The following is a 27,541-nucleotide window of genomic DNA, read 5'->3' as shown; positions in this document are numbered from 1 at the left end:
GTGAAATTTGGTCCTTTGTGTGCTTTTACCCTATACAATACATATTTCACGGGGGAGACCCTCAAATTGGGGGTCCTGACCCAAAAGGGAGTTGCAGGGGGGTCACAAGGTTATTTTAGGGGTGTTGCAGTATTGCCACCCTTCCTTCTGTACTGCCTTCAGAGCTGGGCGGCTGGAGAGTGGAGCCTGTTGGCCGGCGCCCAGCCCTGAAGGCAGCGCCCCGTCAGCAGCAGTGCAGCAATAAGGGTAGCCGTGCGGCAACCCCCCTATAATAACCTTGTGACCCCCCCCAACTCCTTTTTGGGTCAGGACCCCTACAATTACAACACCATGACATTTCAGATATAAATAGCTGAAATCCATGAAATTTGTGATTTTTAAAATCCTATGGCCGTGAAATTGACCAAAATGGACCATGAGTTTGGTAGGGCCCTAGCACTGAGCAAGCAAGGTAGAAGAGAGGCAGGTTTCCAGTTATCTCCACCCATTAAGCCTCTCTCTCTTCTGGAAGTCCAGTTGACAGTTTGGAGGGGAGACTACGTTTCCTAAACGCTAGTAGGTTACGTGCAAATTTGGATCTGTCTGGTTAGAGGCTGCCTGCCAATCTTCACCTCTTTGGTATCTGCCCACATCCTGCGACCAAACTTTAGGAAAGATCACTCTACATCCTCTTTATTATTGATGAAAACCAGGGGCAGTACAAGATTCTTAGCAAGAGTGTTATGGGAGCTGCAAGGGGAGGTGAAAGGGTGAAGCTGGTGGAAAACTACAGGTGTCTTCTGATTCTGCTTGCAGGGGAGGAGCGGACTGAATCTTTGCTTTGCTTTGTTGAATCTTTATGCTTCTGTGCAAAACTGTGTGTTAAGTATCCCACGCTCCTCTTCCCACCTTCTCTAGTTGTCTTAGTGCATATTCCGGCTCTGCTACCGCTGGCATGCCTTGGCCCCTGGACTTAATTCAGCCAAGAAAGCCATGGAATCCCCGTTCATGCCTGTATTCTCAGGAAGCCATCCACAAAGACTGACACAGAACACTTTTAGGTATTCCTTCTTCCTGTAAACCCACTTAGTCGTCCTTCCCCAATCCAGGAGTTTCCCTCCACTTCCAGAGAACATTGCTCCTTTCTCTATCCCACCTCCACTTCCTGAGATTTCTTCTCCTTCCCCAGTTTCAGAAACAGTGATCTATGAAAGCAGTCAGAACTTGCTCTTGTGGGCTAGACCAAGCGCAAACACTTTCCAGGGTCAATGCAGCAGAGATTTGAGGGTCCTCTCCAAGAAAAGAGCAGATCGCTGATGTGACTCTTAATTGCCGGCGTGATTTTGATCCCTTCCTCACTCTCTCTGGAGTTACCCTGAAGTTCTTTTTAAGCTTTAGGAAACGAGTTGACACCACCCTGCCCACCTTTGCCTGAATTAAGTGTTTGGGTGAGATGCATGCAAATCCCTGAAGGCCTTGCTGTGTGCAAGTTCTGACCATGCTTCTCTCTTGCTTTTGGCCATTAGGTCCTCCAGGCTCCAGATGGCGAGACTATGGTGCTTTGGCGATCATTATGGCAGGGATTGCCTTTGGCTTCCACCAGCTCTACAAGGTAAGCGATGTTCTCCCTACTCCCCTAAGGTGCCTTGGTGCTCCGGAACAACCATGGTAATGCTGCCCATGTTCCATGCTGGCTCTTGGTTGCGATGAAATCCTTGGAGCTGCTGCTCTTACCAGTTCTCCTTTGGGTGTATGTGTGGAGCTGTATGGATAGTCTGACGTGGAAATGCAGTAAGTGGTGAGCAGGTCTCTTAGCCCTGGTCTACACTAGGGTGCGGGATCGATCTAAGTTACACAACTTCAGCTATGTAAATAATGTGGCTGAAGTTGACGTACTTAGATCAATTTACCGCGGTGTCTTCACTGTGGTGAGTTGACTGCTGCCGCTCCCCCGTCGACTCCTCCTGCGCCTCTCGCGGCGCTGGAGTACAGGAGTCGACGGGAGAGTGCTTGGGGATTGATCGCAGCCTGCTGATCCGGCAGGTAGTGAAGACATACCCTTACACTAATAATAATCATACCTAGCGCTTATCTACTGCTTTGCATCAGCAGATCTCAAAGTGCTTTATAAATGAGGTCAGTATCATTATCCCCATTTTTTTCAAATGGGGAAACTGGCATAGAGAGATGAGGTGACTTGCCCAAGGTCACCCAGCAGGCCAGGGGCGGAACAAGGAATAGAACCCAGGTGTCCCGAGTCCAGTCCATTGCTTTAACCACTAGATCACGTTGACTCTATGAACTAGAGACACATCGCTTTTGGCTGGTCAGGAGGTTGAAGGGAAGGTTTTTAACTCCAGCTCTATCAGCTTCCCAGTGGATGTGTACAGCAAGTGTGTAGACATACACACCCACCCTGCATTTTTCTGGCTGGACATATTCTCACTCTCTGTCACGAAAGACCTGTTCCCCAGTTCTGTATGGAGTAACATGATAGAGGCTGTTGGGAGAGAACCCAAAGCATTGGTTGTATAGCAAGGCATGGGGCAAAGGCCAAGTGACTCCAGCCCCAGTGGAGTGCAGCAGCCACTCACTCTGGTACATTATGTTTCACTTGCAAGTGTGTGTGTTTGGGAGGTTGGAATGAGATGGAAAGTAACAATTGGTTTATTAAAGAGTTGTTGTTTTTTTAAATTGGGCAAATTGATGTGCTTGGCAAAGCCCATCTTTAAAGCTAAATGTTCTTTTAAACACCCTTGATCCTTTTTATTTTTCCCTTTTATTAATTACCTTGGCCTGGGGAGGGTCAGTATGGGAAGTATGTCCCAGGATTGCACAAGGTAGCTCCTTAGATAGCTGTTCAGATTGTCCCCTTGCTCCTGACTCTCTATGTTGAGCAATGATGCTGACCTTCTTGGTCCATTCAGTACTGTAAAGGCTGGTGTGGGGGGTTGATAAATGCCCAGAGTGATGCTGAGGAAGGAGCTACTGGTCTTTACTGGATTCATCGTATGCCCTGATTCTCATGGGTGACTTTAATTTTCCTGACATCTGCTGGGAGAGCAATACAGCGGTGCACAGACAATCCAGGAAGTTTTTGGAAAGCGTAGGGGACAATTTCCTGGCGCAAGTGCTAGAGGAGCCAACTAGGGGGGGCGCTTTTCTTGACCTGCTGCTCACAAACCGGGTAGAATTAGTGGGGGAAGCAAAAGTGGATGGGAATCTGGGAGGCAGTGACCATGAGTTGGTTGAGTTCAGGATCCTGACGCAGGGAAGAAAGGTAAGCAGCAGGATACGGACCCTGGACTTCAGGAAAGCAGACTTTGACTCCCTCAGGGAACGGATGGCCAGGATCCCCTGGGGGACTAACATGAAGGGGAAAGGAGTCCAGGAGAGCTGGCTGTATTTCAAGGAATCCCTGTTGAGGTTACAGGGACAAACCATCCCGATGAGTCGAAAGAATAGTAAATATGGCAGGCGACCAGCTTGGCTTAATGGTGAAATCCTAGCGGATCTTAAACATAAAAAAGAAGCTTACAAGAAGTGGAAGGTTGGACATATGACCAGGGAAGAGTATAAAAATATTGCTCGGGCATGTAGGAATGATATCAGGAGGGCCAAATCGCACCTGGAGCTGCAGCTAGCAAGAGATGTCAAGAGTAACAAGAAGGGTTTCTTCAGGTATGTTGGCAACAAGAAGAAAGCCAAGGAAAGTGTGGGCCCCTTACTGAATGAGGGAGGCAACCTAGTGACAGAGGATGTGGAAAAAGCTAATGTACTCAATGCTTTTTTTTGCCTCTGTCTTCACTAACAAGGTCAGCTCCCAGACTGCTGCGCTGGGCATCACAAAATGGGGAAGAGATGGCCAGCCCTCTGTGGAGATAGAGGTGGTTAGGGACTATTTAGAAAAGCTGGACGTGCACAAGTCCATGGGGCCAGACGAGTTGCATCCGAGAGTGCTGAAGGAATTGGCACCTGTGATTGCAGAGCCATTGGCCATTATCTTTGAAAACTCGTGGCGAACGGGGGAAGTCCCGGATGACTGGAAAAAGGCTAATGTAGTGCCAATCTTTAAAAAAGGGAAGAAGGAGGATCCTGGGAACTACAGGCCAGTCAGCCTCACCTCAGTCCCTGGAAAAATCATGGAGCAGGTCCTCAAAGAATCAATCCTGAAGCACTTGCATGAGAGGAAAGTGATCAGGAACAGCCAGCATGGATTCACCAAGGGAAGGTCATGCCTGACTAATCTAATTGCCTTTTATGATGAGATTACTGGTTCTGTGGATGAAGGGAAAGCAGTGGATGTATTGTTTCTTGACTTTAGCAAAGCTTTTGACACGGTCTCCCACAGTATTCTTGTCAGCAAGTTAAGGAAGTATGGGCTGGATGAATGCACTATAAGGTGGGTAGAAAGCTGGCTAGATTGTCGGGCTCAACGGGTAGTGATCAATGGCTCCATGTCTAGTTGGCAGCCGGTATCAAGTGGAGTGCCCCAGGGGTCGGTCCTGGGGCCGGTTTTGTTCAATATCTTCATAAATGATCTGGAGGATGGTGTAGATTGCACTCTCAGCAAATTTGCGGATGATACTAAACTGGGAGGAGTGGTAGATACGCTGGAGGGGAGGGATAGGATACAGAAGGACCTAGACAAATTGGAGGATTGGGCCAAAAGAAATCTGATGAGGTTCAATAAGGATAAGTGCAGGGTCCTGCACTTAGGACAGAAGAATCCAATGCACCGCTACAGACTAGGGGCCGAATGGCCAGGCAGCAGTTCTGCGGAAAAGGACCTAGGGGTGACAGTGGACGAGAAGCTGGATATGAGTCAGCAGTGTGCCCTTGTTGCCAAGAAGGCCAATGGCATTTTGGGATGTATAAGTAGGGGCATAGCGAGCAGATCGAGGGACGTGATCGTTCCCCTCTATTCGACATTGGTGAGGCCTCATCTGGAGTACTGTGTCCAGTTTTGGGCCCCACACTACAAGAAGGATGTGGATAAATTGGAGAGAGTCCAGCGAAGGGCAACAAAAATGATTAGGGGTCTAGAACACATGACTTATGAGGAGAGGCTGAGGGAGCTGGGATTGTTTAGCCTGCAGAAGAGAAGAATGAGGGGGGATTTGATAGCTGCTTTCAACTACCTGAAAGGGGGTTCCAAAGAGGATGGCTCTAGACTGTTCTCAATGGTAGCAGATGACAGAACGAGGAGTAATGGTCTCAAGTTGCAGTGGGGGAGGTTTAGGTTGGATATTAGGAAAAACTTTTTCACTATGAGGGTGGTGAAACACTGGAATGCATTACCTAGGGAGGTGGTAGAATCTCCTTCCTTAGAGGTTTTTAAGGTCAGGCTTGACAAAACCCTGGCTGGGATGATTTAACTGGGAATTGGTCCTGCTTCGAGCAGGGGATTGGACTAGATGACCTTCTGGGGTCCGTTCCAACCCTGATATTCTATGATTCTATGATTCATAACAGGCTGGCCTGGAGGGCCTTATTGCTATTGTAAAATGACAACTACCACAAAAATATCAATTTTTTTATTTAAAATTTCTTACACAGTCTCAGTGATGGTGACAATAGACTGCATCCCACTGTCATTCTCTTTGTGTACAGATCCCCTCTTCACCTCTCCATCCAGACCAGGGGTCAGCAACCTTTGGCATGCGGCCCATCAGGGTAATCCGCTGGTGGGCTGTGGGCCGAAGTTTGCCAACCCCTAATCCAGACCATACAATACACCTTGGTTATCGAGCAGAGGCCCCTGTTCCCTTATGGGAGCTGAAGATGCCTTGGGTCAGCTCCCCAAGTGCAACTGGTGCATAAATTCCTTTGGCAGACGATGTGATTTTTGTGCTTGTGCTAGTGGTCCTTATCTCAAAAATAAAGACTCCTTGCCAAGCCATTGGTATGAGTGTTCCAGGAGGTTCAGAACAGAAGCGTCTGTTCATTGCACTTTGTTTTCTATGGGAGTCATCAGAAGCAGCTTGCTTCTCAGAATGGTGGATGGAAGAAAGTAGAGTGACTGTGTATGCATATGATAGCTATCTGCAGAGACAGCTAGATCTCTATATAACCAACAGCACTTAGTTCAAGAGGAGGAGGATGCTGTCCCACACCCCTCAGGCCTGTCTCAGAACCGTATCTTTGAATATGTCTCTCTGGAAGCATGTACATCAAAAGCCAGGATACAAGGGAGCTCTTAGGCAGGCTGTTCCTTTGTAATTGAGGCTGTTGCTGTGTCCTGGCTAACCCCCTCTCTCCTTTATCCCTCTTGCCCCAATCATGCTATGTCTGAATGTGCTCTTGTTACGCTCCACACTCAGTTCAAGTGTGCTATGCCCCAGAAGGGGTCACAGTAATTAGGGATGGCTACAACGTGTTAGATCAAGTCCATCTCCTACCAGGGGAGGCTGAGTTTGATTTAGTCGCTACTGGGTATGCTGTCAGTGAGCTGCCACCACTCCTCTAGTGTCCTGACACCTCTGTATCAGCACCTCCCTTGCCCCTGCCTTCATGGCTTTCTGCCTCCATTCTTGTTACCTCAGATCCCCTCTACCTTTGCTCCATCTCCTCTGCTCTCTCATTCCCATTTCCCCAGATCTCTGCTCTTTACCGCCACTATCCTGCCTCCCAGTCTCTATACTCTCTGTCATTTCCCCTTCCCTCTACTCTTATGCCCCCCAGCCCCTCCATATCTGTGCTCCCCTCTTCTCCCTGCTCTGCATCTCCTGCCTTGTGGGTACATTTAGAGTCACATGAGAGGTGAGTGAGTGCAGTGAGATTGAAATCCTTCTGGATGGGGATAGGGAAGGGGCGGTAGGCTGAGAATTTTCCTAAATACATCCAAGGACCCTCCCTCAGCACCTCAGGAAAAAAGAGCACAAAAGTCCTGCCATCCTGTTTTGTGATTTATGTGAATGCCTTCTTCCAGGGGACCCCTCTCCTCACCATCTGTGATCATGGTAGTTTCTGGGATGGGGGTAGAGATGTCTGGCCGGCTCTGAGGTACTTGGGGCGGGTTAGAAGGAACCCCTTGCATATCCTCATCTCTTAACAACATCTCCATGCTCTGTGCAGAAATACCTACTCCCTCTCATCATGGGAGGCAAAGAAGACAGAAAACAACTTCAGAGGATTGAGGCGAACATTTCTGAGATGAGTGGCAGCGTGACACAGACAGGTAAAGATTAATGACTCCATCAATTTGCCCCTCAAAGCCCTTCTCCCTGCATCCTCCATCCTACCTCGACCCCCCCCCCCGCCTCCATCTCCACTTTATGTGGTGACTTCATTTATCTGCTCTGAGAATCTGTTCACATTTGCAAATGAAGCTGCCGTCATTTCGGTTTAATTTGAAATTGCTTGTTTACTGTCGGCGCGGCCTCAATTAATTATGTTTTTACGGAAAGGCTCCCAACCTCAGAATATTAATAAGGGGAATAAAATGACAGCCTTTCGGAGGGCTGTAAAGTTCATTTTTAATTTCTGCTTCTCTGAGGTTTTCAGGGGCTTTTTTTTTGGTGGTTTCTCCCCCCCGTTGCCTCCAAGAATCCAAAGCAAGGTCAAGAGAGTCTGTAATTACTGTGCCTCCACTGACCCCAGCCACCTTCTCTGTTATTGACTCCATAGGGCACCTGTTCATTACCCAGTGCCCTAATGACGGCCCAGATTAGCTGTTACCTGTCATGCCAATAAAGTTTTTTTTTTTTTATCAACTTGTTTACTGGATGGAGACTCCAGATAAAACCACCAAAGCTGTAGGCAGTTCCCCCTCCATCCAGACACAAGTTCCTGTTCCAGGAGAAGTTTTCCACTGGGAAGATTTCTCTTGAAATCCAGGAGAGGGTGCTAAATGTGTGTCCAGCTGTTGGCAGAGGAGAGAGCGTGGCAAGTTTGTTTCTGCCATCATGGGGTGAAAGGGCAGGTGGTCTGATGGTGGGAGGGTGCTAACTGGACCTGCTGGTGAAGGAAGTGGATAAAAGAGGCTTGCCTTCTTTTCTCACTACATCCTGGGATTGATCCAGGCACCTGTCTGTTTCCAGACTAGAGATAAACCCCAAGTATCATGTGCCTGTCTGAGGCCCAAGGTAGATAAATGATACAGACATTGTATAAGTTCAGAGAGATGTACAAATCATAAACTGAGATAATTAGAAGGGAGAGGTTTTGGACGGATATACTGTGGGCTATAGACATCTATACAATGGAAAGATAAACTAGAAATACTGGAGGTTAGATGCAGTGCAGGTAGATTACCCATAGTGCAGATAATTTATATGGACTAGAGCGAGCGGGTGTCTGTAGATAAATTAGATATAGCAGGAATAGAGGCATCTTGTAGCTAGACAGCAGGAAGGGCACATGTGTATGTGTATTTCTCAGTTTAACAGAAACTCTCCTGCCTTTTCATCCCACAGTAACTCAGTTGCAGACAACTTTAGCCTCCGTCCAGGAACTGCTGATGCAGCAACAGCAGAAAATCCACGAGCTCACCCAAGAGCTGGCTGCCGCCAAGGTACTCACCTCCATCTCTTCGCTAGGCCACCCTTCAGAAATTCTCTTGCCCTTTTTAGTGTACATGGCTTCCCTAACCCATAACTTTATCCTATCTGTCCAGTTTCTGTATGCAGCCTTGTCTCTCAAGGGTGTTTGTATAGAGCAATGCATGCTGACTGGGTGCTTCAGGCTAAACATATATGGCTACTGAGAGGGCTTTGTTCCATGATGTTCTTTGCATCTTTCATGTCCACAATCTCCTTAATTGCTCTCAGCTGTGCAACTAGTGTCCCTTGTAGGAGAGCTCATTGTATATCCAGTTGGAGCAATAGGGAGCGGGACTGGCCCTCCTGCTACCCCATGGACTGAAGGAGGAAAAGGGTAGAGGTAGATGTTTTGTGTGTATTTTCATCTTGTCTGTCTACGTGTCTGTTAACCAATGTATGTGTTCTATGCCCATCACCGTGGTATCTCAGTGCAAATCAGTGCAAAGTAGTCAAACACAGATCGGTTGGATTATATGACTCAGGGGAATGGGAATGGGCTGTGGACTCTTTTGCATTTAAGTCGCCGGTTGCACTCCAGGCCAGGTAATGACTGAAGGTTACCACCATCCGATAGCTGGTTGGTGGCCTGCGTGAATGATTTTGGTGGTCTTAGTACAACAGGTGGTGCCACTACCATATTTGGCACTAACTGGCAGCCTCTTTGGCACTCTCAGCGAGGAGGGCAAGGACCCTCCACAGAACAACCAAAGCACAGGAGCAGTGCGAGCTCCGAACAAGAGGGACCATCTCTCAGGCTGAGAATGGAGTGCAGTCTCCACGGCCCATGCAGTCCGTGGTGCCTGTGCTGAGACTGCCAACAAGGACACCAGTTACTGCCAATAATGGCTGGCGGTTTTGCCATGTGGATACTTGTGAGTTTGGGAATTGAGCTGAGACCCACCCAAATCAGTTCGCATTGTGGCAGCAACAGTGCTTTTCATTGTCCTTGGCCTCCCAGCAGCCACCAGATGTCAGTCATTCCTGAATTGGGCTGGATTTGAACTGGTGACCTAGAGGTGAAAGCCTTCCTCTTGCTATCAAAGCCTGGGATCAGTCAGTCCCTCCTTTGACTGTCAACAACCTCTGCAGAATGGGAGCTTTAGCCCTCTATATAGCAAGATCCCTGAAACAGTTAGGTGTTTGTAGAGCAGTCCTCCATCTACAGCAGTAACAGTCCTTCTTTCCCAGGCTCCAGTCTCTCGTAAACCCTTTGATAGTGTGTAGCCGGTGGGCCACCTCTGGCTGTGCAGTGAATATACCTTACAGTAGGAATCAACTGTAAACCCAGCCATGAAAGTCAATTTATGGTCACATCTATCCACTCCAGTTTTCCTTGGGAACTGTGGCCCATCAATGGCCTGGAGCCAGTCCGGAAATTGGAAAACTGTTTTCAGGTTGTAAGCGTTAAGATTAAGACCACATGTTGAGCTCTCAGAAGGGAAAAGGGCATAGAAGTGTTGCTGGTTTAGAGAGTCTTTAAAAAGTTCTCCCTCCCTTCCCTCCTCTTCTGCGCTGAAATGGTAGCACACGCTGTTATGATATTTCAGCTTCATATGTACAAAGAAAGACTTGGGCAACACCACAAACCAAAGAGTAAAAGCTGTGTTTTCTCAGCTGTAATGTAAGTTTTTATATCTGCTTTTCAAACTCCTACTGGCATGCTGTAAAAAATTAAAAAGAGAGGTTTTAAAAGTAATTAAAAAACCTACATAAAAACTCAAGTCTTGAATTTTCTACAACTGTTTTTTAAAGAGACTAGCTAAAAAGCCCCAGATGTCAGATTTTATTTCTAAATCCTAGGCATCTGGCACCATATGTGTTTTGGAAATTTGAGTCCTGTGCAGGCCGGTGAGTGGAAATCACTCCCTTGTTAATGTGCTGATGTAGCTTTCAAAGTCTTGGAGAGCCAGAACAGTGGCTCCTGGATTCTCGCTGTCGGAGGGCTGGGAGTGTGAATCCCAAGGGAACGCATCTGTGTATATCACAGCTACTACAGACTGAGTCTCTCTCAGCTGGAATCGTTGTAGGGAATGTTGGCTGTGAAGGTGCTCATGTCTGTCCAGCCCCAGCTGAAGTCTATGTAAGGAATGAGTAGGCGCATTGGCTGTGGGGGAGTTACAGTCCCAACTTCTCCCAGTAGGAATTAGCATGGGGGAGTTTGCAGCTACTCCAGTCCTGGCTTCTCCCAGGGGGGAAATGGATTGGAACACTGGCTGTGGGGGTGCTCACAATCACTCCATTCCCAATCCCTGCCAGCAGAAATCATTGTAGACTGTGCTGGCTGTGGGGGAATTCACAGTTACTCCATATGAACTAAACTCTGACAAGTCAAGTGCAAAAGTATAGTTAGGCCAAAAAAAGAATTTGAAGAGCAAAAAGATACAAAAAAGAATTTTTTTAAGTACTTCAGAAGCAGGAAGTCTGCCAAAAAATTAGTGGGGCCACTGGACGATTGAGGTGCTAAAGGAGCACTCAAGAAAGTCAAGGCCATTGTGGAGAAGCTAAATGAATTCTTTGCATTGGTCTTCACTGCCGAGGATGTGAGGGAGGTTCCCACACCTGAGCCATTCTTTTTAGGTGACAGATCTGAGAAACTGTCCCAGATTGAGGTGTCAATAGAAAACGTTTTGGAACAATTTGATAAATTGAACAGTAATAAGTCTCCATGACCAAATGGTATTCACCTACAAGTTCTGAAGGAGCTCAAGTATGAAATTGCAGAACTACTAGTTGTGGTATGTAACCCATCACTTAAATCAGCCACTGTACCGGATGACTGGCAAATAGCTAATATAACACCGATTTTTTTAAAAATGCTCCAGAGGCAATCCTGGGAATTACAGGCCAGTAAGCCTAACTTCAGTACCAGGCAAACTGGTTGAAACTATAGTAAAGAACAGAATTATCAGACACACAAATGAACACAGTATATTGGGGAAGAGTGAACATGGCATTTGTAAAGGGAAATCATGCCTCACCAATCTATTAAAATTCTTTGAGGGTGCCAACAAACATACGGACAAGGTGATCCAGTTGACCTAGTGTACTTGGACTTTCATGAAGCCTTTGACAAGGTCTCTCACCAAAGGCTCTTAAGCAGTCATTGGATAAGAGGGAATGTCCTCTCATGGATCAGTAACTGGTTAAAAGTTAGGAAACAAAGAGTAGGAATAAATAGTTTTCACAATGGAGAGAGATAATAGCCAGGTCCCCCAAGGATCTGAACTGGGACAAGTGCTATTCAAAATATTCATAAATGATTGGGGGAAAAGCAGTAAACAGCGGGGTGGAAAAGTTTGCAGAAGATACTAAGTTACTCAAGACAGTTAAGTCCAAAGCTGATTGCAAAAAGTTACAAAGGGATCTCAAAAAACTGGGTGACTGGGCAACAAAATGGCAGATGAAATTCAATTTTGTGTAATGCACATTGGAAAACATAATCCCAACTATACATACAAAATGATGGGGTCTAAATTAGCTGTTACCACTCAAGAAAGAGATCTTGGAGTCATTGTGGATAGTTCTCTGGTAACATCTGCTCAGTGTGCCGAATCAGTCAATAAAGCTAACAGAATGTTAGGAACCATTAGGAAACAGATAGCTAATAAGACAAAATATCATAATGCCACTAAATAAATCCATGATATGCTCAGACCTTGAATGCTGCATGCAGTTGTGGTCACCCCGTCTCAAAAAAGATATATTAGAACAGGAAAATGTGCAACACAAATGATTAGGGGTATGGAAGAGCTTCTATATGAGGAGAGATTAAAAAGACTGGCACTGATCAGCATAGAAAAGAAATGACTTAGTGGGGGGTATTACAGAGGTCTATAAAATCTTGAATGGTGTGGAGAAAGTGAATAAGGAAGTGTTGTTTACCTCTTCACATAATACAAGAGTCAGGGTTCATCTAATGAAATTAATAGGCAGCAGGTTTAAAACAAATGTAAGGAAGCACTTCTTCACATCGCACAGTCAACCTGTGGAACTCATTGCCGGAGGACGTTGTGAAGGCCAAAAGTATAAATTGGGAGGATATAAGTTCATAGCTGTTAGGTAAGATGGTCAGGGACACAATCACATACTCTGCAGGTCCCTGACTGCCACAAAATGGGACTAGACAACAGGGGATGGATCGCTTGATAATTGCCCCATTCTATTTATTGCCTCAGAAGCATCTGGCACTGGCCCCCGTTGAAAAACAGACTACTGAGCTAGATGGACCATTGGTCTGACTCAGTATGGCCATTCTTGTATTCACTGTGGGGATTAGATGAGGGGCACTGTCAATGCAGGAGATTATTTCTTTTTCTGAGCACTCTTCCCTTAGCCTTGTTTACACGGGAAAGCAAAATCAGTCTGGTCGTGGGAAGCAGTGATATTGCGTCTAGTCCCATGAATGTATAAAACAAAAACAGCCGAGTTATTATTTGCAGCAAATCTTCCCAAAGCAGGGCCTTGCCCCAGTTTCTATCCACTCTCTGACGGACATCACTGTGCAGTATTGATGTGGTACCACTAGCAGCTGTACCAGAGTTCCGTGAGTTGCTCATCATCTTCCCCCACCGAACTGGGCTCTTTGCCTTGAAATGTCCAGAGGAGAGTGTCTTGTGCAGCTGCTTCCTAGAGAGAGCGTCTGGTAGCTCAGGCACAGCTCTAACTGTTCTGATCTAGGGGAGAGTCCTTTGGGCTTTTAAACACCTATTGCACAGTCCCCCTAGAAACTCCATGGAGTACAGTCTGGTGGCAGTTTTTTTTTTTTTTGGTGATCTAGGAGAGATTGAGTTAGTGCTCTCAGTCCAGTGTCTAGCCTGCAGATACTCAGATTATAATCTGCTCCCTTGACTGAGGGCAATGTCAGGAAAAAGAGAAGGAACTGACTCTACATTATAGACATGAGGTAACAATTTCAAATCCCCTAAATCCCACCAACTTTCAGTGGGACCCTAAATCACTCATGTGCTTTTGAAATTTTTACTCAAAATCCCATGCCCTTTTCCCTAGAAGTGGTCTGTCCAGGTCAGGGCTGAGCATGTTGGCAGGGCCATGTGAGGAAGCTTGCATTGCTTCTGTGCCTGGTTGCCCTTGGTTTTCTTACAGACGCCTTGCTGTAGGGATCTCTGTTCAGCACCCCAGGAAATATTAGCTTCCCCTTTTTAAAAAAAAAAAAAGAAGAAGAAAACTCCCTTTGGGGTGCTTTAGCAAAGGCCAGGCTTGGTGCATTGATCCTAGTCTGTGCACAGTGTGTTGGAAGTGGTTAACCCTTCTCAAGAATGAAAGAGAAATCTTTGACTCCTCCTAGAATCAGAGCTAAGAAGTTTTCCTAGGAGGCTGCCAATAGAACAGTTGGCCTGTTTTGGGAAACACTCAGGTACATAGCTCACATTGTGGAAATCCCTCTTCCCAGCATCAAGAGGTTTTAAATGCCAGATCCCAGGCACAGTGACCCATTGCTGAAGACTCTGGGGGTGGAGAGGGAGGGTAGGACGGAGAACAGCTCTGAGTTATCTCCCAGTCCACTCTCTCACCATTGCCTCTTCCATTTGTGTCCTAGGCCACCACTTCCACCAACTGGATCCTGGAGTCACAGAATATCAATGAATTGAAATCTGAGATCTACTCGTTAAAGGGGCTCCTTCTAAACCGGTATGGAGGGGTGTGTCAGCGGGATAGCAATGTGAGGAGGGGCGACACTCCTTGGGATTCCCTCAGGAGGGAGGAGGGCATTACCGGGAGGAACTAGAACTAACCCTGCCCCTCTGTCAATGCTCTTTAATAATATTACTTTGCACTTCAGTGTTGCCTTCTATCCAAGGGTCTCAGAGCACTTTACAAACATGCATTAAACCTCACGGTGCCCCTGGGAGATAGGTAACTTCTATTGTTTCCATTTGGGATAGAGATTGACTGACACATAGCGGGTGAGTGGCAGAGACAGGAATGGGGCTCACATCTCTGAATTAACCACAAGATTACCCTCTTCCCCTAAAGCATCTCTTATAGTCATTGGCTCTTAGTTCTTCCCACCCTGCCTTGTCTATTTGCCCAAATGTAACAAAGTCTGCCCATCATCACTGCTCTATGACATAAGTAGTGATGATGGGCAGACTTTGTTTAAGATGAGACCATTTAAGATGAGACCAAGCAGCTGCTGGATGTAAGCAGGTGCACTAAATGGGTGCAGAGGCCTAGAAATTGGATTGGGCTCGATTTTCTTTTAAGCTGCACCTGAGGGACTTTGCCCCACTCCAGTGGGAATCACAGTAGAAAGCTTTGGGGAACTGGGGTCATGTCATGTCACTCTCTGGCAGAAGTCACAGGTCCTGTCTCCATCCATTTGGGTCACGCTAGCCTCATTTTAGGAGCAAGGACATTGGCTATTGAAGCCCCTCCATGAGGGCGGGGGTTGGGGGAGAAGTGCCGTCACTCAGAGATGTTTGGACAGAGCTCACAAGCCTGGCCACCCTTTGGCATGGCTTTCTGTCTCAGGCCAGATGAACAGCACAACTCACACAGCTGCTTATCCCTTCACCTTTCCAGTGAGGAGGGTTCTGCCCGGGTTCATGTATTTGGCCTGGATGGCCCCTGCTCCCTGATGTTGATGGGCAGCAGTGGGATAGTGCTCCCTGGGGTGGGCGAGGGGACAGCTGTCATTAAGGGAAATTCATTGTTTTTATGCAGCCGGGGGTTAAGTGCTTTTGGGGAAAAAAAAAAAAATGAAATTAAAAAAAAAGGCATATCTCCCTGCAGTGAGCAGGCGGCGGCAACACTGGAGCCAAGAAAGTCTCCAAATTGAATTTCTTGATAGCATTTATGATCCTGGTGAATAATGCAGGCATTAGCTTGTTTGCACTCGGACGAGATGGAGGCTAGAACGGCAGAGCTCCTCCAAGGCCACTGGCAGAGGGAGGGAGGTGAGTGCAGTTGTTTTTAGGTCTGCCGAAGAAAATTAAATCTGTTGCATTGGCCTCATTTGAATGCTCCCTGCAGAAAGGCAGCTGGCCTCCCTGGGTCTCTTCTGGAGCAATCCTTGGCACAAGCCAGCTCAACACGCAGAGCGTGTGAACCCTTTCCCACACTCACTTCCTTTTTAAGGGCCTGATCCCATACCTCTATGCATGCTGAATTCCCACTCTCATCAGTGGGAGCTGGGGCTGCATGAGGAATACAGGATCGGGTCCTGGTGAGTCCCTTTCTGGGTGACAGATGTGTTTCCAAAGGCACCTGATGGAGCATGCCCCCCACCACAAGGCCTTCTTCCCTCTTCCCCCATGTGGTTACTTGGGCTACCACTAGGGACAGATGAGTCAGCTCCTCAGCTGGTGTCAATTGGTATAACTCCATGGAAGTCAGTGGCGCTAAACTGCTTTACAATTGCTGAGGCTTTAGTCCAGATGGGTACAGTGCACACTGGACTTGGACTTCAGTGAGCTAGTGCGTGTGTGAGCACACACGTGCATGGGGGAGATGGTGGGGAACCAGGGTGCCATTTCACCGTGGCTCAGACACGGGTTGGGGTTGAAGCTCCTGACTCCTCACACAGATGGGAATGATCTTCCCCAAGCTGCAATGGTTGTGGAGGGACAATGAAACCTCCCTGTCTGTCCAGAGGCAGCACTCTCTAATCGCTACAGCTTGGTGGGGGGACTTGGAGTCAGGACCCCTAAGCTCTAGTCCCAGCTCCCTATATGAAGTTGGCCAGCTCTCAATCTCTCACTGCTTCAGTTTGCCCAGCTCTGAACAGGGATGGTATTTTCTTCTCATGCACGAGCTCAATTCCTGGATGCTTGTAAAGTGCTTTGACATCCTGGCACGAGAGGGGAAGGAGCCTCGTTACTATTCATTTATTACAGAGGAGACTTGAGATCCCGGTCCCACCTTCTGTGACTCCCTGAGCATGTCGTGCGTCCGGGAGGCTGATCCCTTCTCTGATGATTCCCCCCTGCAGTGCTTGTAATAAAAGCTCCTTTTTCTCCTTTCCCTCCCCCCAAGGAGGCAGTTCCCTCCCTCCCCTTCAGCTCCCAAGATTCCATCATGGCAAATCCCGGTGAAGCCTTCCTCGCCCTCCAACCCTGTTGCTACCAACCACAACAGCAGCAGTGACATCTCGCCCGTCAGCAACGAGTCCACCTCCTCGTCACCCGTGAAGGAGAACCACAGCCCAGAAGGGGCAACAGTCAGCTGCCACCTGCTAGGTACGGAGGAGGAGGGCGAGGTGGTGATGGACGTCAAGGGCCAAGTGCGAATGGAAGTTCAGGGCGAGGAGGAGAAGAGGGAGGACAAAGGGAATGAGGAGGAAGAGGACGATGAGGATGATGATGTCAGCCATGTGGATGAAGAGGAGTGCCTGGATGTCCAGACCGAGGACCGACGAGGAGGGGATGGGCAGATTAACGAGCAGGTGGAGAAGCTACGGAGACCTGAAGGGGCCAGCAATGAGAATGAGATCGACTAGGGTGAATGGGCTTCTTCCCATGCCACCCTGCATCTGTCCAGCCTTCCCCCAGCCCCTGGTGCCTCTCTCACTCGGTGGAGAGAACTCTCCCCTCACCCCCCACCCCCCAGTGATTCGCCCATGATTCACCTCGAGTAGCGTCCTGATCCTCCAGTGAGCAAGGCGGGTCCTGTGTCACCCCAGGGCCATGCAGCTTTGCAGTGGCTTCTTTTCCCTCTCTGCCCCAGCACCACCGCAGGAATCTGAGCTGGGGGTCGCTGCCTAGGCTAGAAGAGTACTCACCTGACCATGCACCACAGCTAGAGAAACAAGTTCCCTTGTATCCAGCGTCCTTCCTGAACCAGCCAGCTCCTCGCTGCTTCCTAGAGATATTCCATCTGATCTTAGAAACAGGCCTGCCCCAGCCCCTTCTCATCCCCAATCCTTTAACTGTATCTCAGTCTGAAACCACTTCTGCCCAACCCTTGAAATTTCCCATCAGGTTTTAGTCCTGAAATCAGATGGTGTGCCATCCCCAAACTGGCCACCCCCAGGCTGTTTCTGTTTCTGAGATCCCTGTCAGATCTGCTTCCCAGTCCAGCCATCCCCCTCCCCAAACCTCGGGCCAGGCCCAGTTCCTGAAACCATCCAGCCTTTGAGAAGTTCTTGTTGGGTCCAAAGAACAGTACTCCTGCCCCCTGCTCTCCCCTCCACATTCCTGCAGCCTTTTGCTAGAGGCCAGACCCATGGCTCGTGATCATGAGAGTAGGAAGCCTCATTACTAATTACTCTCAGGTGAAAGGCCTTCTCCTGTTAGTATGATTCTCACCTGGATTGCCCACTTCAATTCGTCGCTGCTCTCCCATGCAGAGAAGGGGAGCTCATGTCCGTGTCTGGCATCTTCCATTCTATTGATAGCCCTACCTGAATGGATCAGGTGTCTTGGCCCCTGGCATAGTTGATTAGTTCTGAATCTCGGCAATAATTCTTAGCCCATCTTCCTCCCTAAATAAGGAGAGAGCCCACCAGAAACAGTTAGTCGAGACTTGTGTTGGAGCAAAGTATACACACCCACCTCAGCAAAGTGCTGTTCACAGTGTGGAGAGCACTTCCAGAGCAGAGATGCACCCCTTCCCCTCCCCACCTACCCCACCTCAGCCCTCTTTGCCCTACACAGGCTAAAAACAAAAACAAACCAAGAACTTTTGAAACCTCTTGTTTGCAGCATTGTGTTCTCAACTGGTAAAATGGTGCTGTCTGATTCTTATTCACTGCATAAGAGCCTCTTAGCAGAGCAATTCCTGTAACATCTGAGTCTCACTGTCGTCCTCACCAAGCAAACGTGCTCGTCCGTGTGATCATGTATAGATTTCAAATATAAAATACGATTGTATATAATTGTAATAAATATAGGTTACCACTATTTAACGCCAGGCTGCCAGGATTGCTGCTGCTCTTGTTTTCTGAGGAGTGGGGAGGGAAATGAAAGGGAGAGAGGGAGGGCAGGCTCCAGAAATGGAGCCCCTATAAAAACATTTTTGAAAGATAATTGGAAAAAACGTTTAAGGTTGGTTTTGTGTTCAGCTGCTGCAGTACACGGCTCCCCCAGCAAGGGGTAGCACAAGGTATGACGGAGATGCTCTGTGATTGGGGCTACTGACAGCTACTCCAGGGCCCTTCTCTCCCAGCAGGAACCACTGCAGGGAACAGTATAAGTAGGTCTGGCTGTGCCATAACTTGAAACTGCCCTCGTCTAAACTTCTTAGCAGGAGGCGCTGCAGGAGATGGTGTAAGTGCATCACCTCTGAGGTAACACATAGCTACTCCAGTCCCCCTGTCATCCAGTAGGAGGTGCTGCAGGGAGTGATGTGTTGCATCCCTTGGCTATCTAACCCCACCTTCTCCCAACAGGAGGCGCTGCAAGGCATGGCGTATAGCAACTCATAGCTGCTATCATACCATCTTCATTCAACTGAAGTATTTGGCTTCCTTCTTAAAAATGAGGGATTTACTTGATTCCTGAGTGTTTGTGTGTCTGGTACATGGTGACATTTTCCTGCTCAGGGGGAGAGAAAGGGACCTTCAGATTACTGTATTTAGACCTGCTGTTGAATGTGATGATTTCTCATTCCTTAAATGGACGAGTATCTTCCCTCAGGAGTCTCTTTCTCTCTCCGCCCCCCCCCCCTCCTTTAACGTTCACAAAGAACGTTGCATTTAGCTAAAACAGGGCAAATTAGAGAGTGTTTAAAAGCAGAGGCTTTCTTTGGGCGATGGCACTCTCTTTTTCCCCAAGCCAAGAATCTTTGTGAAATGGAAACACAGGGCGAACGTGGGGATGTAATGAAAAAGTATTGCCCTGCCCGTGTACATTTTATATACATAGAAGGGTTTGAAAATAGAAAGTGCCTGGACAAGAGCAGTCAGTGAAATGTGGAAAATATGTTGCTGAGGTATGCGCCTTGCGGAGTGACTTACGAGGTTTACAGCACAGGCAGCCCGAAGCTTTTTTTCCCTTCCCTCCATGCTCCGTTCATTAACAAGATATGTTTGCTACAGGTTTTTCAAACCTTGCTTTGTTTTGTGGTGCAGCGGCACAAAGTGATTCTGCTCCCCCTCCCAAATTTTCCAGGCCCTGAAAACCTTGCTCTCTTGCTAAGTCACAGCCTGCCTGTTCTCTACCCAATGTACGTCCCCTGCCAGCGGGATCAGAGCTCCTGTTGGTCACAAAACTTAACCCTGGGCATCTTGCTGCTGATACTGTGTTTATTTGCTCACAAGTGTTGCCTAAGGAGACCTAGCACATCCACAGGAGATTCTTGGAGAGCTAGGCCTACTTACCAACAGGTATTCCCAGGAGTGCTGGGTGCTATTAGTTCCTATGTCAATCACATCTTGTCTTTGCTTTCCAGCTATCCATGTAATGAAAGTACTGACAAGCTAACCAAGGGTGATGGAACTGCTCTTGTCAGGGGCCTTTCTTGATTGCCTTGGCTTGATGCTGGGATGCTTGGGCCAGTATTTTAGTCCTGACAAACAGTGGAGCTTGACCTGCAGTTCATAATGCCTCCTCCTTTCTACCCCAGACCCCTACTGGGACCTGGCTTCATAAATCAGTTGCTCTGGGAACTGATTAGTCATACAGTGGCCAGTATGCATTGGGAACACCTTAACATTAGCTGACAGATCCCTGAGAAGGGACCCCTTTCTCTGCAGGACAAGAGAGATGACAGCAGCCTTTGTCAGGTGAAGATACCCCACCAATAGCTTTCTACATGTGTTTACAGGGGTTCTTGCCACTGTACAGAAAGAGGAGAACTGTGCCAAATGATTGACAAGTCCCTTGCACCAAGGGGGACACACCTTGGAGCAGCGTGATGGAGGAGTGGAGTGGAGTGGTGGGTGGGAGTAACTGGAATGTTTCATGGAAGAGGCAGGTTCCATGGTGTCGGTAGGAGGGGGGTTTGCATAAGTGCATCTGGAGGCTGTTCCAGGCATAAAGGACAAAGTGGAAGAAGGAATGAAGTCAGGAGTGGGCAAATGACACAAAGGAGGGAGGCTGGTGCAGAATGAAGAGAGAGGAGCAGGTAGAAGGAGATGAGGCTGGCAGAGAAGAAGGATCATTGATCCAGGCCTTCCCCCCCTCCATGAACAGCTGAGAAGCACTTCAGTGAGACACCATACTTCCACCAACCCACCTCCCCGAGTGGATGCAGGCAGCCTATGCTGTGTCAGACAATATGGGGGCAAAAGAACACATGCTCCAGTGTCCAGCAGCAGCAGTACAGATGCCAGGATATCTCTGGAAGCATGCCAGAGTGGGAAGTGATTAGGAGAGGGATGTCCCCAAATCGTCTTTGTCTGACTCCACCTCAGATGACAAGCGAGCCAGGATCTGTTCTCAAGACAACATAAAGTCAAGATTGTCCAGGTGAGTTTAGAGTTCAGGAAAGTGAGAGGCTGGCTGGAGCCAGGCATTGTGCGAATTCCCCCAGTGCACAATGCTGGCCAGGCACCTTAATCCTGGGTTTCCCAAATGCTGCCTGCTGGTACACTTCAGTTCGGTCCTGCAGCCCCCACTTGTATGAGAGTATGAGAGAGAGTGATTGTAGCTCTAGATCAGGGGTGGCCAAACTTACTGACCCGCCAAGCTGCATACAATAATCTTCAGAAGTTCAAGAGCCGGGGCACCCCTGCTGGGAGTCAGGCTTTAGGACCTCGGGAGGCCCCTGCCAGGGCTCGAGTTTCAGACTTGCTCCTGCTGAAGTCCCGAGCTCCAGCAGACGCACCCTGTGGGGCTGAAGTCCCAAGACTCCCCTCCCCTCTGGGCAGAATCCCCTACCTCACCACCCTGCTGCAAGGCAGAAGTCCCGAGCTCCCCCCTCCGCCCCCCCAGTCTGGTAGGTGGAGAATGGGGTGGGGGGGAGGTGTGGGGGCTCCAAGAGCTGCACTTTAACTAAAAGAGCCAAATGTGTCTCACAAGTCACAGTTTGGCCACCCCTGCTCTAGATTTTCCTTATATTCCCCCCCTTCCCCCCCACGTGCTTCTATCTGCTCAAAAGCGCATCGCCTTCCCCTGCCTTCCCCACCACCACCACTTGTAAGCATCTCCCTTTCCTCACTTGTCCTGTCTCCACATGGAGCAGGCTATCCCCTGTTGTTGGGTGTTCCTTGCTCAGTTCAAACCAATGCCTATTCTCTCCCCTGGCCTAACACGAAGTGCAGGCAGCTTTGTCGGGCATGGGGAGGTCTCACTCCAGAGTTGAAGTCCTGCTGTGTACACTGCAATGTGAGTGCTACCCCGCCACCCACATGGGCTGCTGGAGACAGGCAAGTTCTTGAGATAATGTGGGGAACTGTCAGCACTTTGCTCTGCGTGCTCACAGAGTAAGCCAGGCGGTTTGGGATAGGGAGTAAGGAGACTGGGAGTTGAGCTAGTTTAGTGCTGAGAGGGGATGGTAGATGGAAGCATCCTAGAAGAGGCAGGTTCCATGGTGTTTTGGGGAGAGAACTTTGCAAAAGAGATTTGGAGGCTGTTCCAGGCATAAGGGAAAGTGTGCTAGGTTCTAGTCTTGACTTACTGTGTGGCCTTGGCTGAATCACTTTACTTCTATGTGCCTCAGTTTCCCCATCTTAAAGGAGAACTGCAAAGCAAAACTATTGATGCTACTTAGATGACCCCCCCATCATCACTGCAGTATTTGAACATAGTCTGTAATTATCCTCACCACACCCCTGTGAGGGAGAACAATGCTATTATCCACCTTGTACCGATGGGAACTGAGGCACAGAGAGGCTAAGTGACTTGCCTAAGGGCACACAGGAATTCTGTGGCAGAGTAGCTTGAACCTCGGTCTCCTAAGTCCCAGGCTAACACCCTAACCACTGCACCATCCTTCCTGTCCTTGAGTTGGGCCCAGATCTCTACCCCAGGTCACGTAGCTCACAAAGAAGCATTACCTCCTCCCCAGGCTCTTTCCTGAGTGAGACTGAGAAAGTGGTGATATGCCACATGCAGAAGGCCCTGGCTCCTCCCAAATGTGGAGTGTCTCAGGAACTTTTCCCCCAGCATGCCTTTCTGGAACTGGCCCTTTACATGTGGCTGAGCCAGGCAGCTGTAGCCCTGAGGCGGCCATGTTGGACCTGGCTGCTTCTTGCCCTCTCCCAGCTATGAGGTTTCCCTTAACTCCAGCTGTGTTTTCCTTCCCTTATTGCTGGGTGATGGCACCTTCTCCCGGGGGCCCTCTCAGCCCTGCCTGGAGATCTGCTGTGACCCAAGGAGGTCACGAGCCGCGGTGTGTGATGGCCGAGAGAAGCAGTGGATTGCTGGAATGCTGACGTCAGCACCACGAGGGCTTCCTGAGGCCTGGAAGGTGAGTAGCCCCTTGTCTGTCCTGTGTAGTCTGGTTTGGGAGGACTGGGGGTGAGAGGGGATGCCAGGGTCCAGTCAGAAATCTGACTATTCATTTTTCCTTTGTGACATCAGTAAAGGGCTGTGGGTTCTTGGGAACAAAGGCACCATAGCAGCCTTATGCCTCTTGCTGTGACCCTGCTGTACGCTTTGGGCCTATATGGCTGAATAGAGCTCTGAACCCAGCTTCCCCTACTGCTGGCAGCCCACGGGATCCTTTGATGCGCACCCCATTGGCTAAGCCGTGTTTCAGCTCTATTTCCCGACACAGATCTTGAAAGCAGCGAGAGGAGGTAGGTCCCCACTGTGTTACTCTCCCTTGCTCCTACAAAGCCTGGAGCTGGTCCTGACCCGCATGCTCTCCCGTGCTTCGTATTGGTATCAGCGTAGTGCCTAGAGCCGCCAGCCGAGATGGTGCTGGGCGCTGTGCAAACACCTGGCGAGGGACAGACCTTACCTCATAGAGCTGACAATCTAAATAGATCAGCCAGAGCAAGCGGGGCGGGGGACAGAAGCACAGAGAGGGGAAGTGACTTGCCCCAGATCGCACAGCACAGCTCGGAGTAGATCCTGGGTCTCCTGACTCTGTGTGGTACCCTGTCCACTGGACCACACTGCAGCTTCCCAAGGAGTCCATCCGGTGTATACCTTTGCACGTGCATCTAAGGCCTCCTCCACCTGCTCCGCCAGGGAGACCCAGCCCTGGTGGTTACCTGTGCTGCTATAAGACAGTAAACACAGCTGAGGTGCATCGGGGGAAGAGAGAGCAGGGCACAGGAAAGCCAGTCCGATTCCCTGTGCAGCAGGAGTGCTGAGCTTGTGCGTTTGTGGATTGAGGGGCTGGCATGGTCTCTCTTGGCTCAGGGAAAAAAACAATCCCATCCCCAAAAGGGAGCGAGTACTAACCTAATAAAGGCACCAGCTGGACGGAGGAGAAAACCAGCCCTTTGGAGGAAAAAAAAATTCCTTTAATTAGAAAAATAATATATTTCATCCAAATAAGGTAAAAATATTTGAAATGGGGCAGAAGTGAGCACCAGGCAACATCTGTCAGACCCTTTCTGGAAAGGGGAAGATTATTAAACTCAATTACAATTTATTTTTGTAGAGTGTCTTTCAGACTAGAAATCTCCCCCAGGGCCCTCACCCTCTCTTTTCTGTGTCTGCTTTAGGGTTTAACCCTTAGTGGTCTTTCATCCCCCTGGATTCCAGAGAATGGGGGATCTGGTGTGACACGGGTGTGGCGTGAATGCGTCTGGGGGGATTAGAGAGAAAGAAGAGATGGGATTTATATTTTCTTAACTGGTTTAGAGAAAGCCCCTACTTTTCAGTAGGATTGTGATTGACAGGCCAGGTGATTGGCTCACTGGGTGCCTCTAGAAGTACAACTGGCATGCTTGCTGCACGTTTCTCTTTGTGTATACTTGTCTGTCTATCTGTGACTTTGCAAGCCTCTCTGTCTCTTGTCACTGTGCCTGTCTTGTACAGCATCTCTCTGTTGGTCAGTCAGTCCATCTGTCTCTTTCTCTGCTCTGTTTGTCTCTTTCTCTTCGTCCAACATTCAGAAATGTAACGCTTTATCCCGTGGTGCTGTAAGCTAGTATCCAAGGCCTTGTCTACAAGAGAAAATAGCACTAATTTAACTTTAATGGTTTTTTAAACCGATTTATTTAAATTGTTGCAAATCCCTGTGTGGACACTCTCACTTCAGTTTAAACCAGGTTTATTTCGGTTCTGCTTAAAGTGGTTTAAGCTGAGGTATGTTTGACCACACAGAGAATAAGGTGAGGTAACCTGGTGCAACTTTCACCTATAGACAAGCCCTGGTTTAGGGCCTGCTGTCAGCTCTGCCCTCCTGCCCCCGTTACACCATCACCAACAGGTGTCCCCTGCCCCCACTGCCTGTTCACCAGCTTGCTCCTATGTTCTCCTTTCCCTTCCCCAGCCCAGCAGTGTACGTGGTACATGGGCTCTTTCTGCCCTCGCTCCCGCATTCATCCTAGGAGTGAACAGTGAGCTCTGGTAACGAGAGGAGCTTGTGGTTCCCTAACAACTTTTATCCCCTTCTGTTTCTTGGGAGGGTGGGGGAGAGTACAGTCTAGTGGTTAGATTAGGAGTGTGTGGGCCTCAAGTTGTGTAAACAACCCCTTTTGCCTCAGTTTCTTCAGCTATAAACCAGACCAGTTTGGGGTAAAGCTGCCTGCTTTGTGCGGGTAGATAGGCTGAGTTCAATCGCGTGTGTAAAACACATGGATTAATGGCATAGACTGTCCTCTCCTTTGGTGCCCTCACAGCAAATCTGCAGCCTGGGGGACTCCAGGAAGTGGCAGTAGTCTTGCATTGTCAGGGATGCAGCTCAGGTACCTTCCTCTTGGGGCAGTGGGTTCACTTCCCTCCCCAATCCCAGCCGTACCACTGCGCTGCCCCACGGCGAGACAATCCTTAGGAAACCTCACAAGCCCAGGTGCTGCATGTGGGCCAGCCAAAAATTCTGCTTCCGCCAATGCCCCAGGTCTGAGTTGAGCACTCAGCCTGGTCAGTGTGGCCTATGGGGGTTTTGACTATAACCTGCTCACAGTGGGAGTGGGTGCTACAAGTGAAGTGCCTGGCAGACCTGTGCTAGGGGCCTCGCACCGGATGTTAGTGAGGTACTTGTGTGGAGCTGAGTTGGGGGCTGTCACTGAGAGAATACGGGTGGATGTGGGTGAGGTACTTGTGTGGAGCTGAGTTGGGGGCCTGGCAGCGGGAGAGCAGGGGTGGATATGGGTGAGGTACTTGTGTGGAGCTGAGTTGGGGGCTGTCACTGAGAGAATACGGGTGGATGTGGGTGAGGTACTTGTGTGGAGCTGAGTTGGGGGCCTGGCAGCGGGAGAGCAGGGGTGGATATGGGTGAGGTACTTGTGTGGAGCTGAGTTGGGGGCTGTCACTGGGCGAATACAGGTGGATGTGGGTGAGGTACTTGTGTAGAGTGGAGTTAGGGGCCTGGCACCGGGAGAGCAGGGGTGGATGTGGGTGAGGTACTCGAGCGGCGCTGAGTTAGGGGCCTGGCTCCGGGAGAGCAGGGGTGGATATGGGTGAGGTACTTGTGTGGAGCTGAGTTGGGGGCTGTCACTGAGAGAATACGGGTGGATGTGGGTGAGGTACTTGTGTGGAGCTGAGTTGGGGGCCTGGCAGCGGGAGAGCAGGGGTGGATATGGGTGAGGTACTTGTGTGGAGCTGAGTTGGGGCCTGTCACTGGGCGAATACAGGTGGATGTGGGTGAGGTACTTGTGTAGAGTGGAGTTAGGGGCCTGGCACCGGGAGAGCAGGGGTGGATGTGGGTGAGGTACTCGAGCGGCGCTGAGTTAGGGGCCTGGCTCCGGGAGAGCAGGGGTGGGTGTGGGTGAGGTACTCGAGCGGCGCTGAGTTAGGGGCCTGGCTCCGGGAGAGCAGGGGTGGGTGTGGGTGAGGTACTCGAGCGGCGCTGAGTTAGGGGCCTGGCTCCGGGAGAGCAGGGGTGGGTGTGGGTGAGGTACTCGAGAGGCGCTGAGTTAGGGGCCTGGCACCGGGAGAGCAGGGGTGGATGTGGGTGAGGTACTCGAGTGGCGCTGAGTTAGGGGCCTGGCTCCGGGAGAGCAGGGGTGGGTGTGGGTGAGGTACTCGAGCGGCGCTGAGTTAGGGGCCTGGCTCCGGGAGAGCAGGGGTGGATGTGGGTGAGGTACTCGAGCGGAGCTATATGGAGGAAGGTTACTCCCACTCTCTTGCTCCATACCAGGATTTAGTCAGTCTAATAGCAGTTCCTTTCATTCCTACTGTCCCCTACGTCTGTCTCTCTCCAGTGGCGCAAGTGGAGCTGGTGTCCTGCTTTGCGAGGCTTTCTGGATTATTTAGAGTCCTTCTTTTACCTTTAGTGCCCCCCACATGTGATTGTTTAAGGTCATTACAAAGTGGGTGTGAGGCCACTCAAAGCCCCCAGGTCATGGTAATGATGGTAATGAGCCCCTTGCTGGGGGCCCTGCCCAGGGTGGTGCTGGTGTGAGCTCCTGGGTGGTGGGTCCCTGCCTGTGGCAGCTGGGGCTGAGAGTAAATGCTGTTGGGGCCTGGTTTCCCAGACAGAGTGAAAAGCATCTCCCCAGACTGCCCCAGTAAGTAGTGGCTAGTGGGAAGGGGAGGGTCTAGGCCAGGGAAAGGCTGCTTAGCTGGCCTGTCGGATAAATCTTTGGCTGTTTACTTAAATCTTCAGTGTTTCTTCATTTGTTTGTTTAAAATTTTCCCTGCCAAAAAAGAGCAAAAGGAAGGAGGGAAGCCACCCCATTGGCCAAGCTAAGCTACCTCTGCCACGGAGATGCTCCATGAGCCAGGGCAGAGCCCAGGGATAGAGATCACCCAGTCACCACCAGGGTAAGGTGAAAAAACAGCCCCAGGAGAGAACAAAGCTCTTCACAGCAAATGGACTGCAGAGTTGGGAGCCCTAAAGGAAAAGAGACTGTATCTCAGCCCCATTCTTGCCCCAGAGCCTGTGTGGAGGGGCCTGACCCCCCATCCTAGCCACCACCCCAACAAGTGTTTTTCAGACAACCCCTGCCTTCCCCCCCACCCCCCAGGGATTCTCCCCCCTACAGAGTTAGTTATTGTCAGCTTCCGGGCTCCAGCACAGCTAGGTCAGGTCAGGAGACGGAGAGGGAAAGCTAG

The 27,541-nt window shown here is 49.5% G+C and overlaps 1 protein-coding gene and 1 long non-coding RNA gene across 2 annotated transcripts in view; both read left to right on the top strand.

The window, feature by feature from the left end:
• Nucleotides 1-18,392, top strand: part of PEX14 (peroxisomal biogenesis factor 14) — a 104,742-nt gene extending 86,350 nt beyond the window's left edge. The window contains exons 5-9 of the mRNA XM_077837423.1: nucleotides 1,506-1,591; nucleotides 7,057-7,159; nucleotides 8,397-8,494; nucleotides 14,080-14,171; nucleotides 16,518-18,392. Coding sequence (XP_077693549.1) covers nucleotides 1,506-1,591; nucleotides 7,057-7,159; nucleotides 8,397-8,494; nucleotides 14,080-14,171; nucleotides 16,518-16,980 — 842 coding nt within the window. The 3' untranslated portion in view covers nucleotides 16,981-18,392. The remainder of the gene's footprint in view (nucleotides 1-1,505; nucleotides 1,592-7,056; nucleotides 7,160-8,396; nucleotides 8,495-14,079; nucleotides 14,172-16,517) is intronic.
• A 3,142-nt stretch (nucleotides 18,393-21,534) lies between these two features.
• The window catches only part of LOC144276971 (uncharacterized), a 45,218-nt gene continuing 39,211 nt past the window's right edge, over nucleotides 21,535-27,541 (top strand). The window contains exons 1-2 of the long non-coding RNA XR_013348371.1: nucleotides 21,535-22,832; nucleotides 22,946-23,163. This is a non-coding gene — a long non-coding RNA (uncharacterized LOC144276971). The remainder of the gene's footprint in view (nucleotides 22,833-22,945; nucleotides 23,164-27,541) is intronic.

This window comes from Eretmochelys imbricata, chromosome 18 (assembly GCF_965152235.1).
Source record: "Eretmochelys imbricata isolate rEreImb1 chromosome 18, rEreImb1.hap1, whole genome shotgun sequence".
Taxonomy (NCBI): Eukaryota; Metazoa; Chordata; order Testudines; family Cheloniidae; genus Eretmochelys; species Eretmochelys imbricata.
The sequence above is the reverse complement of the archived record's forward strand: the minus strand, read 5'-3'. Positions and strand labels throughout refer to the sequence as shown.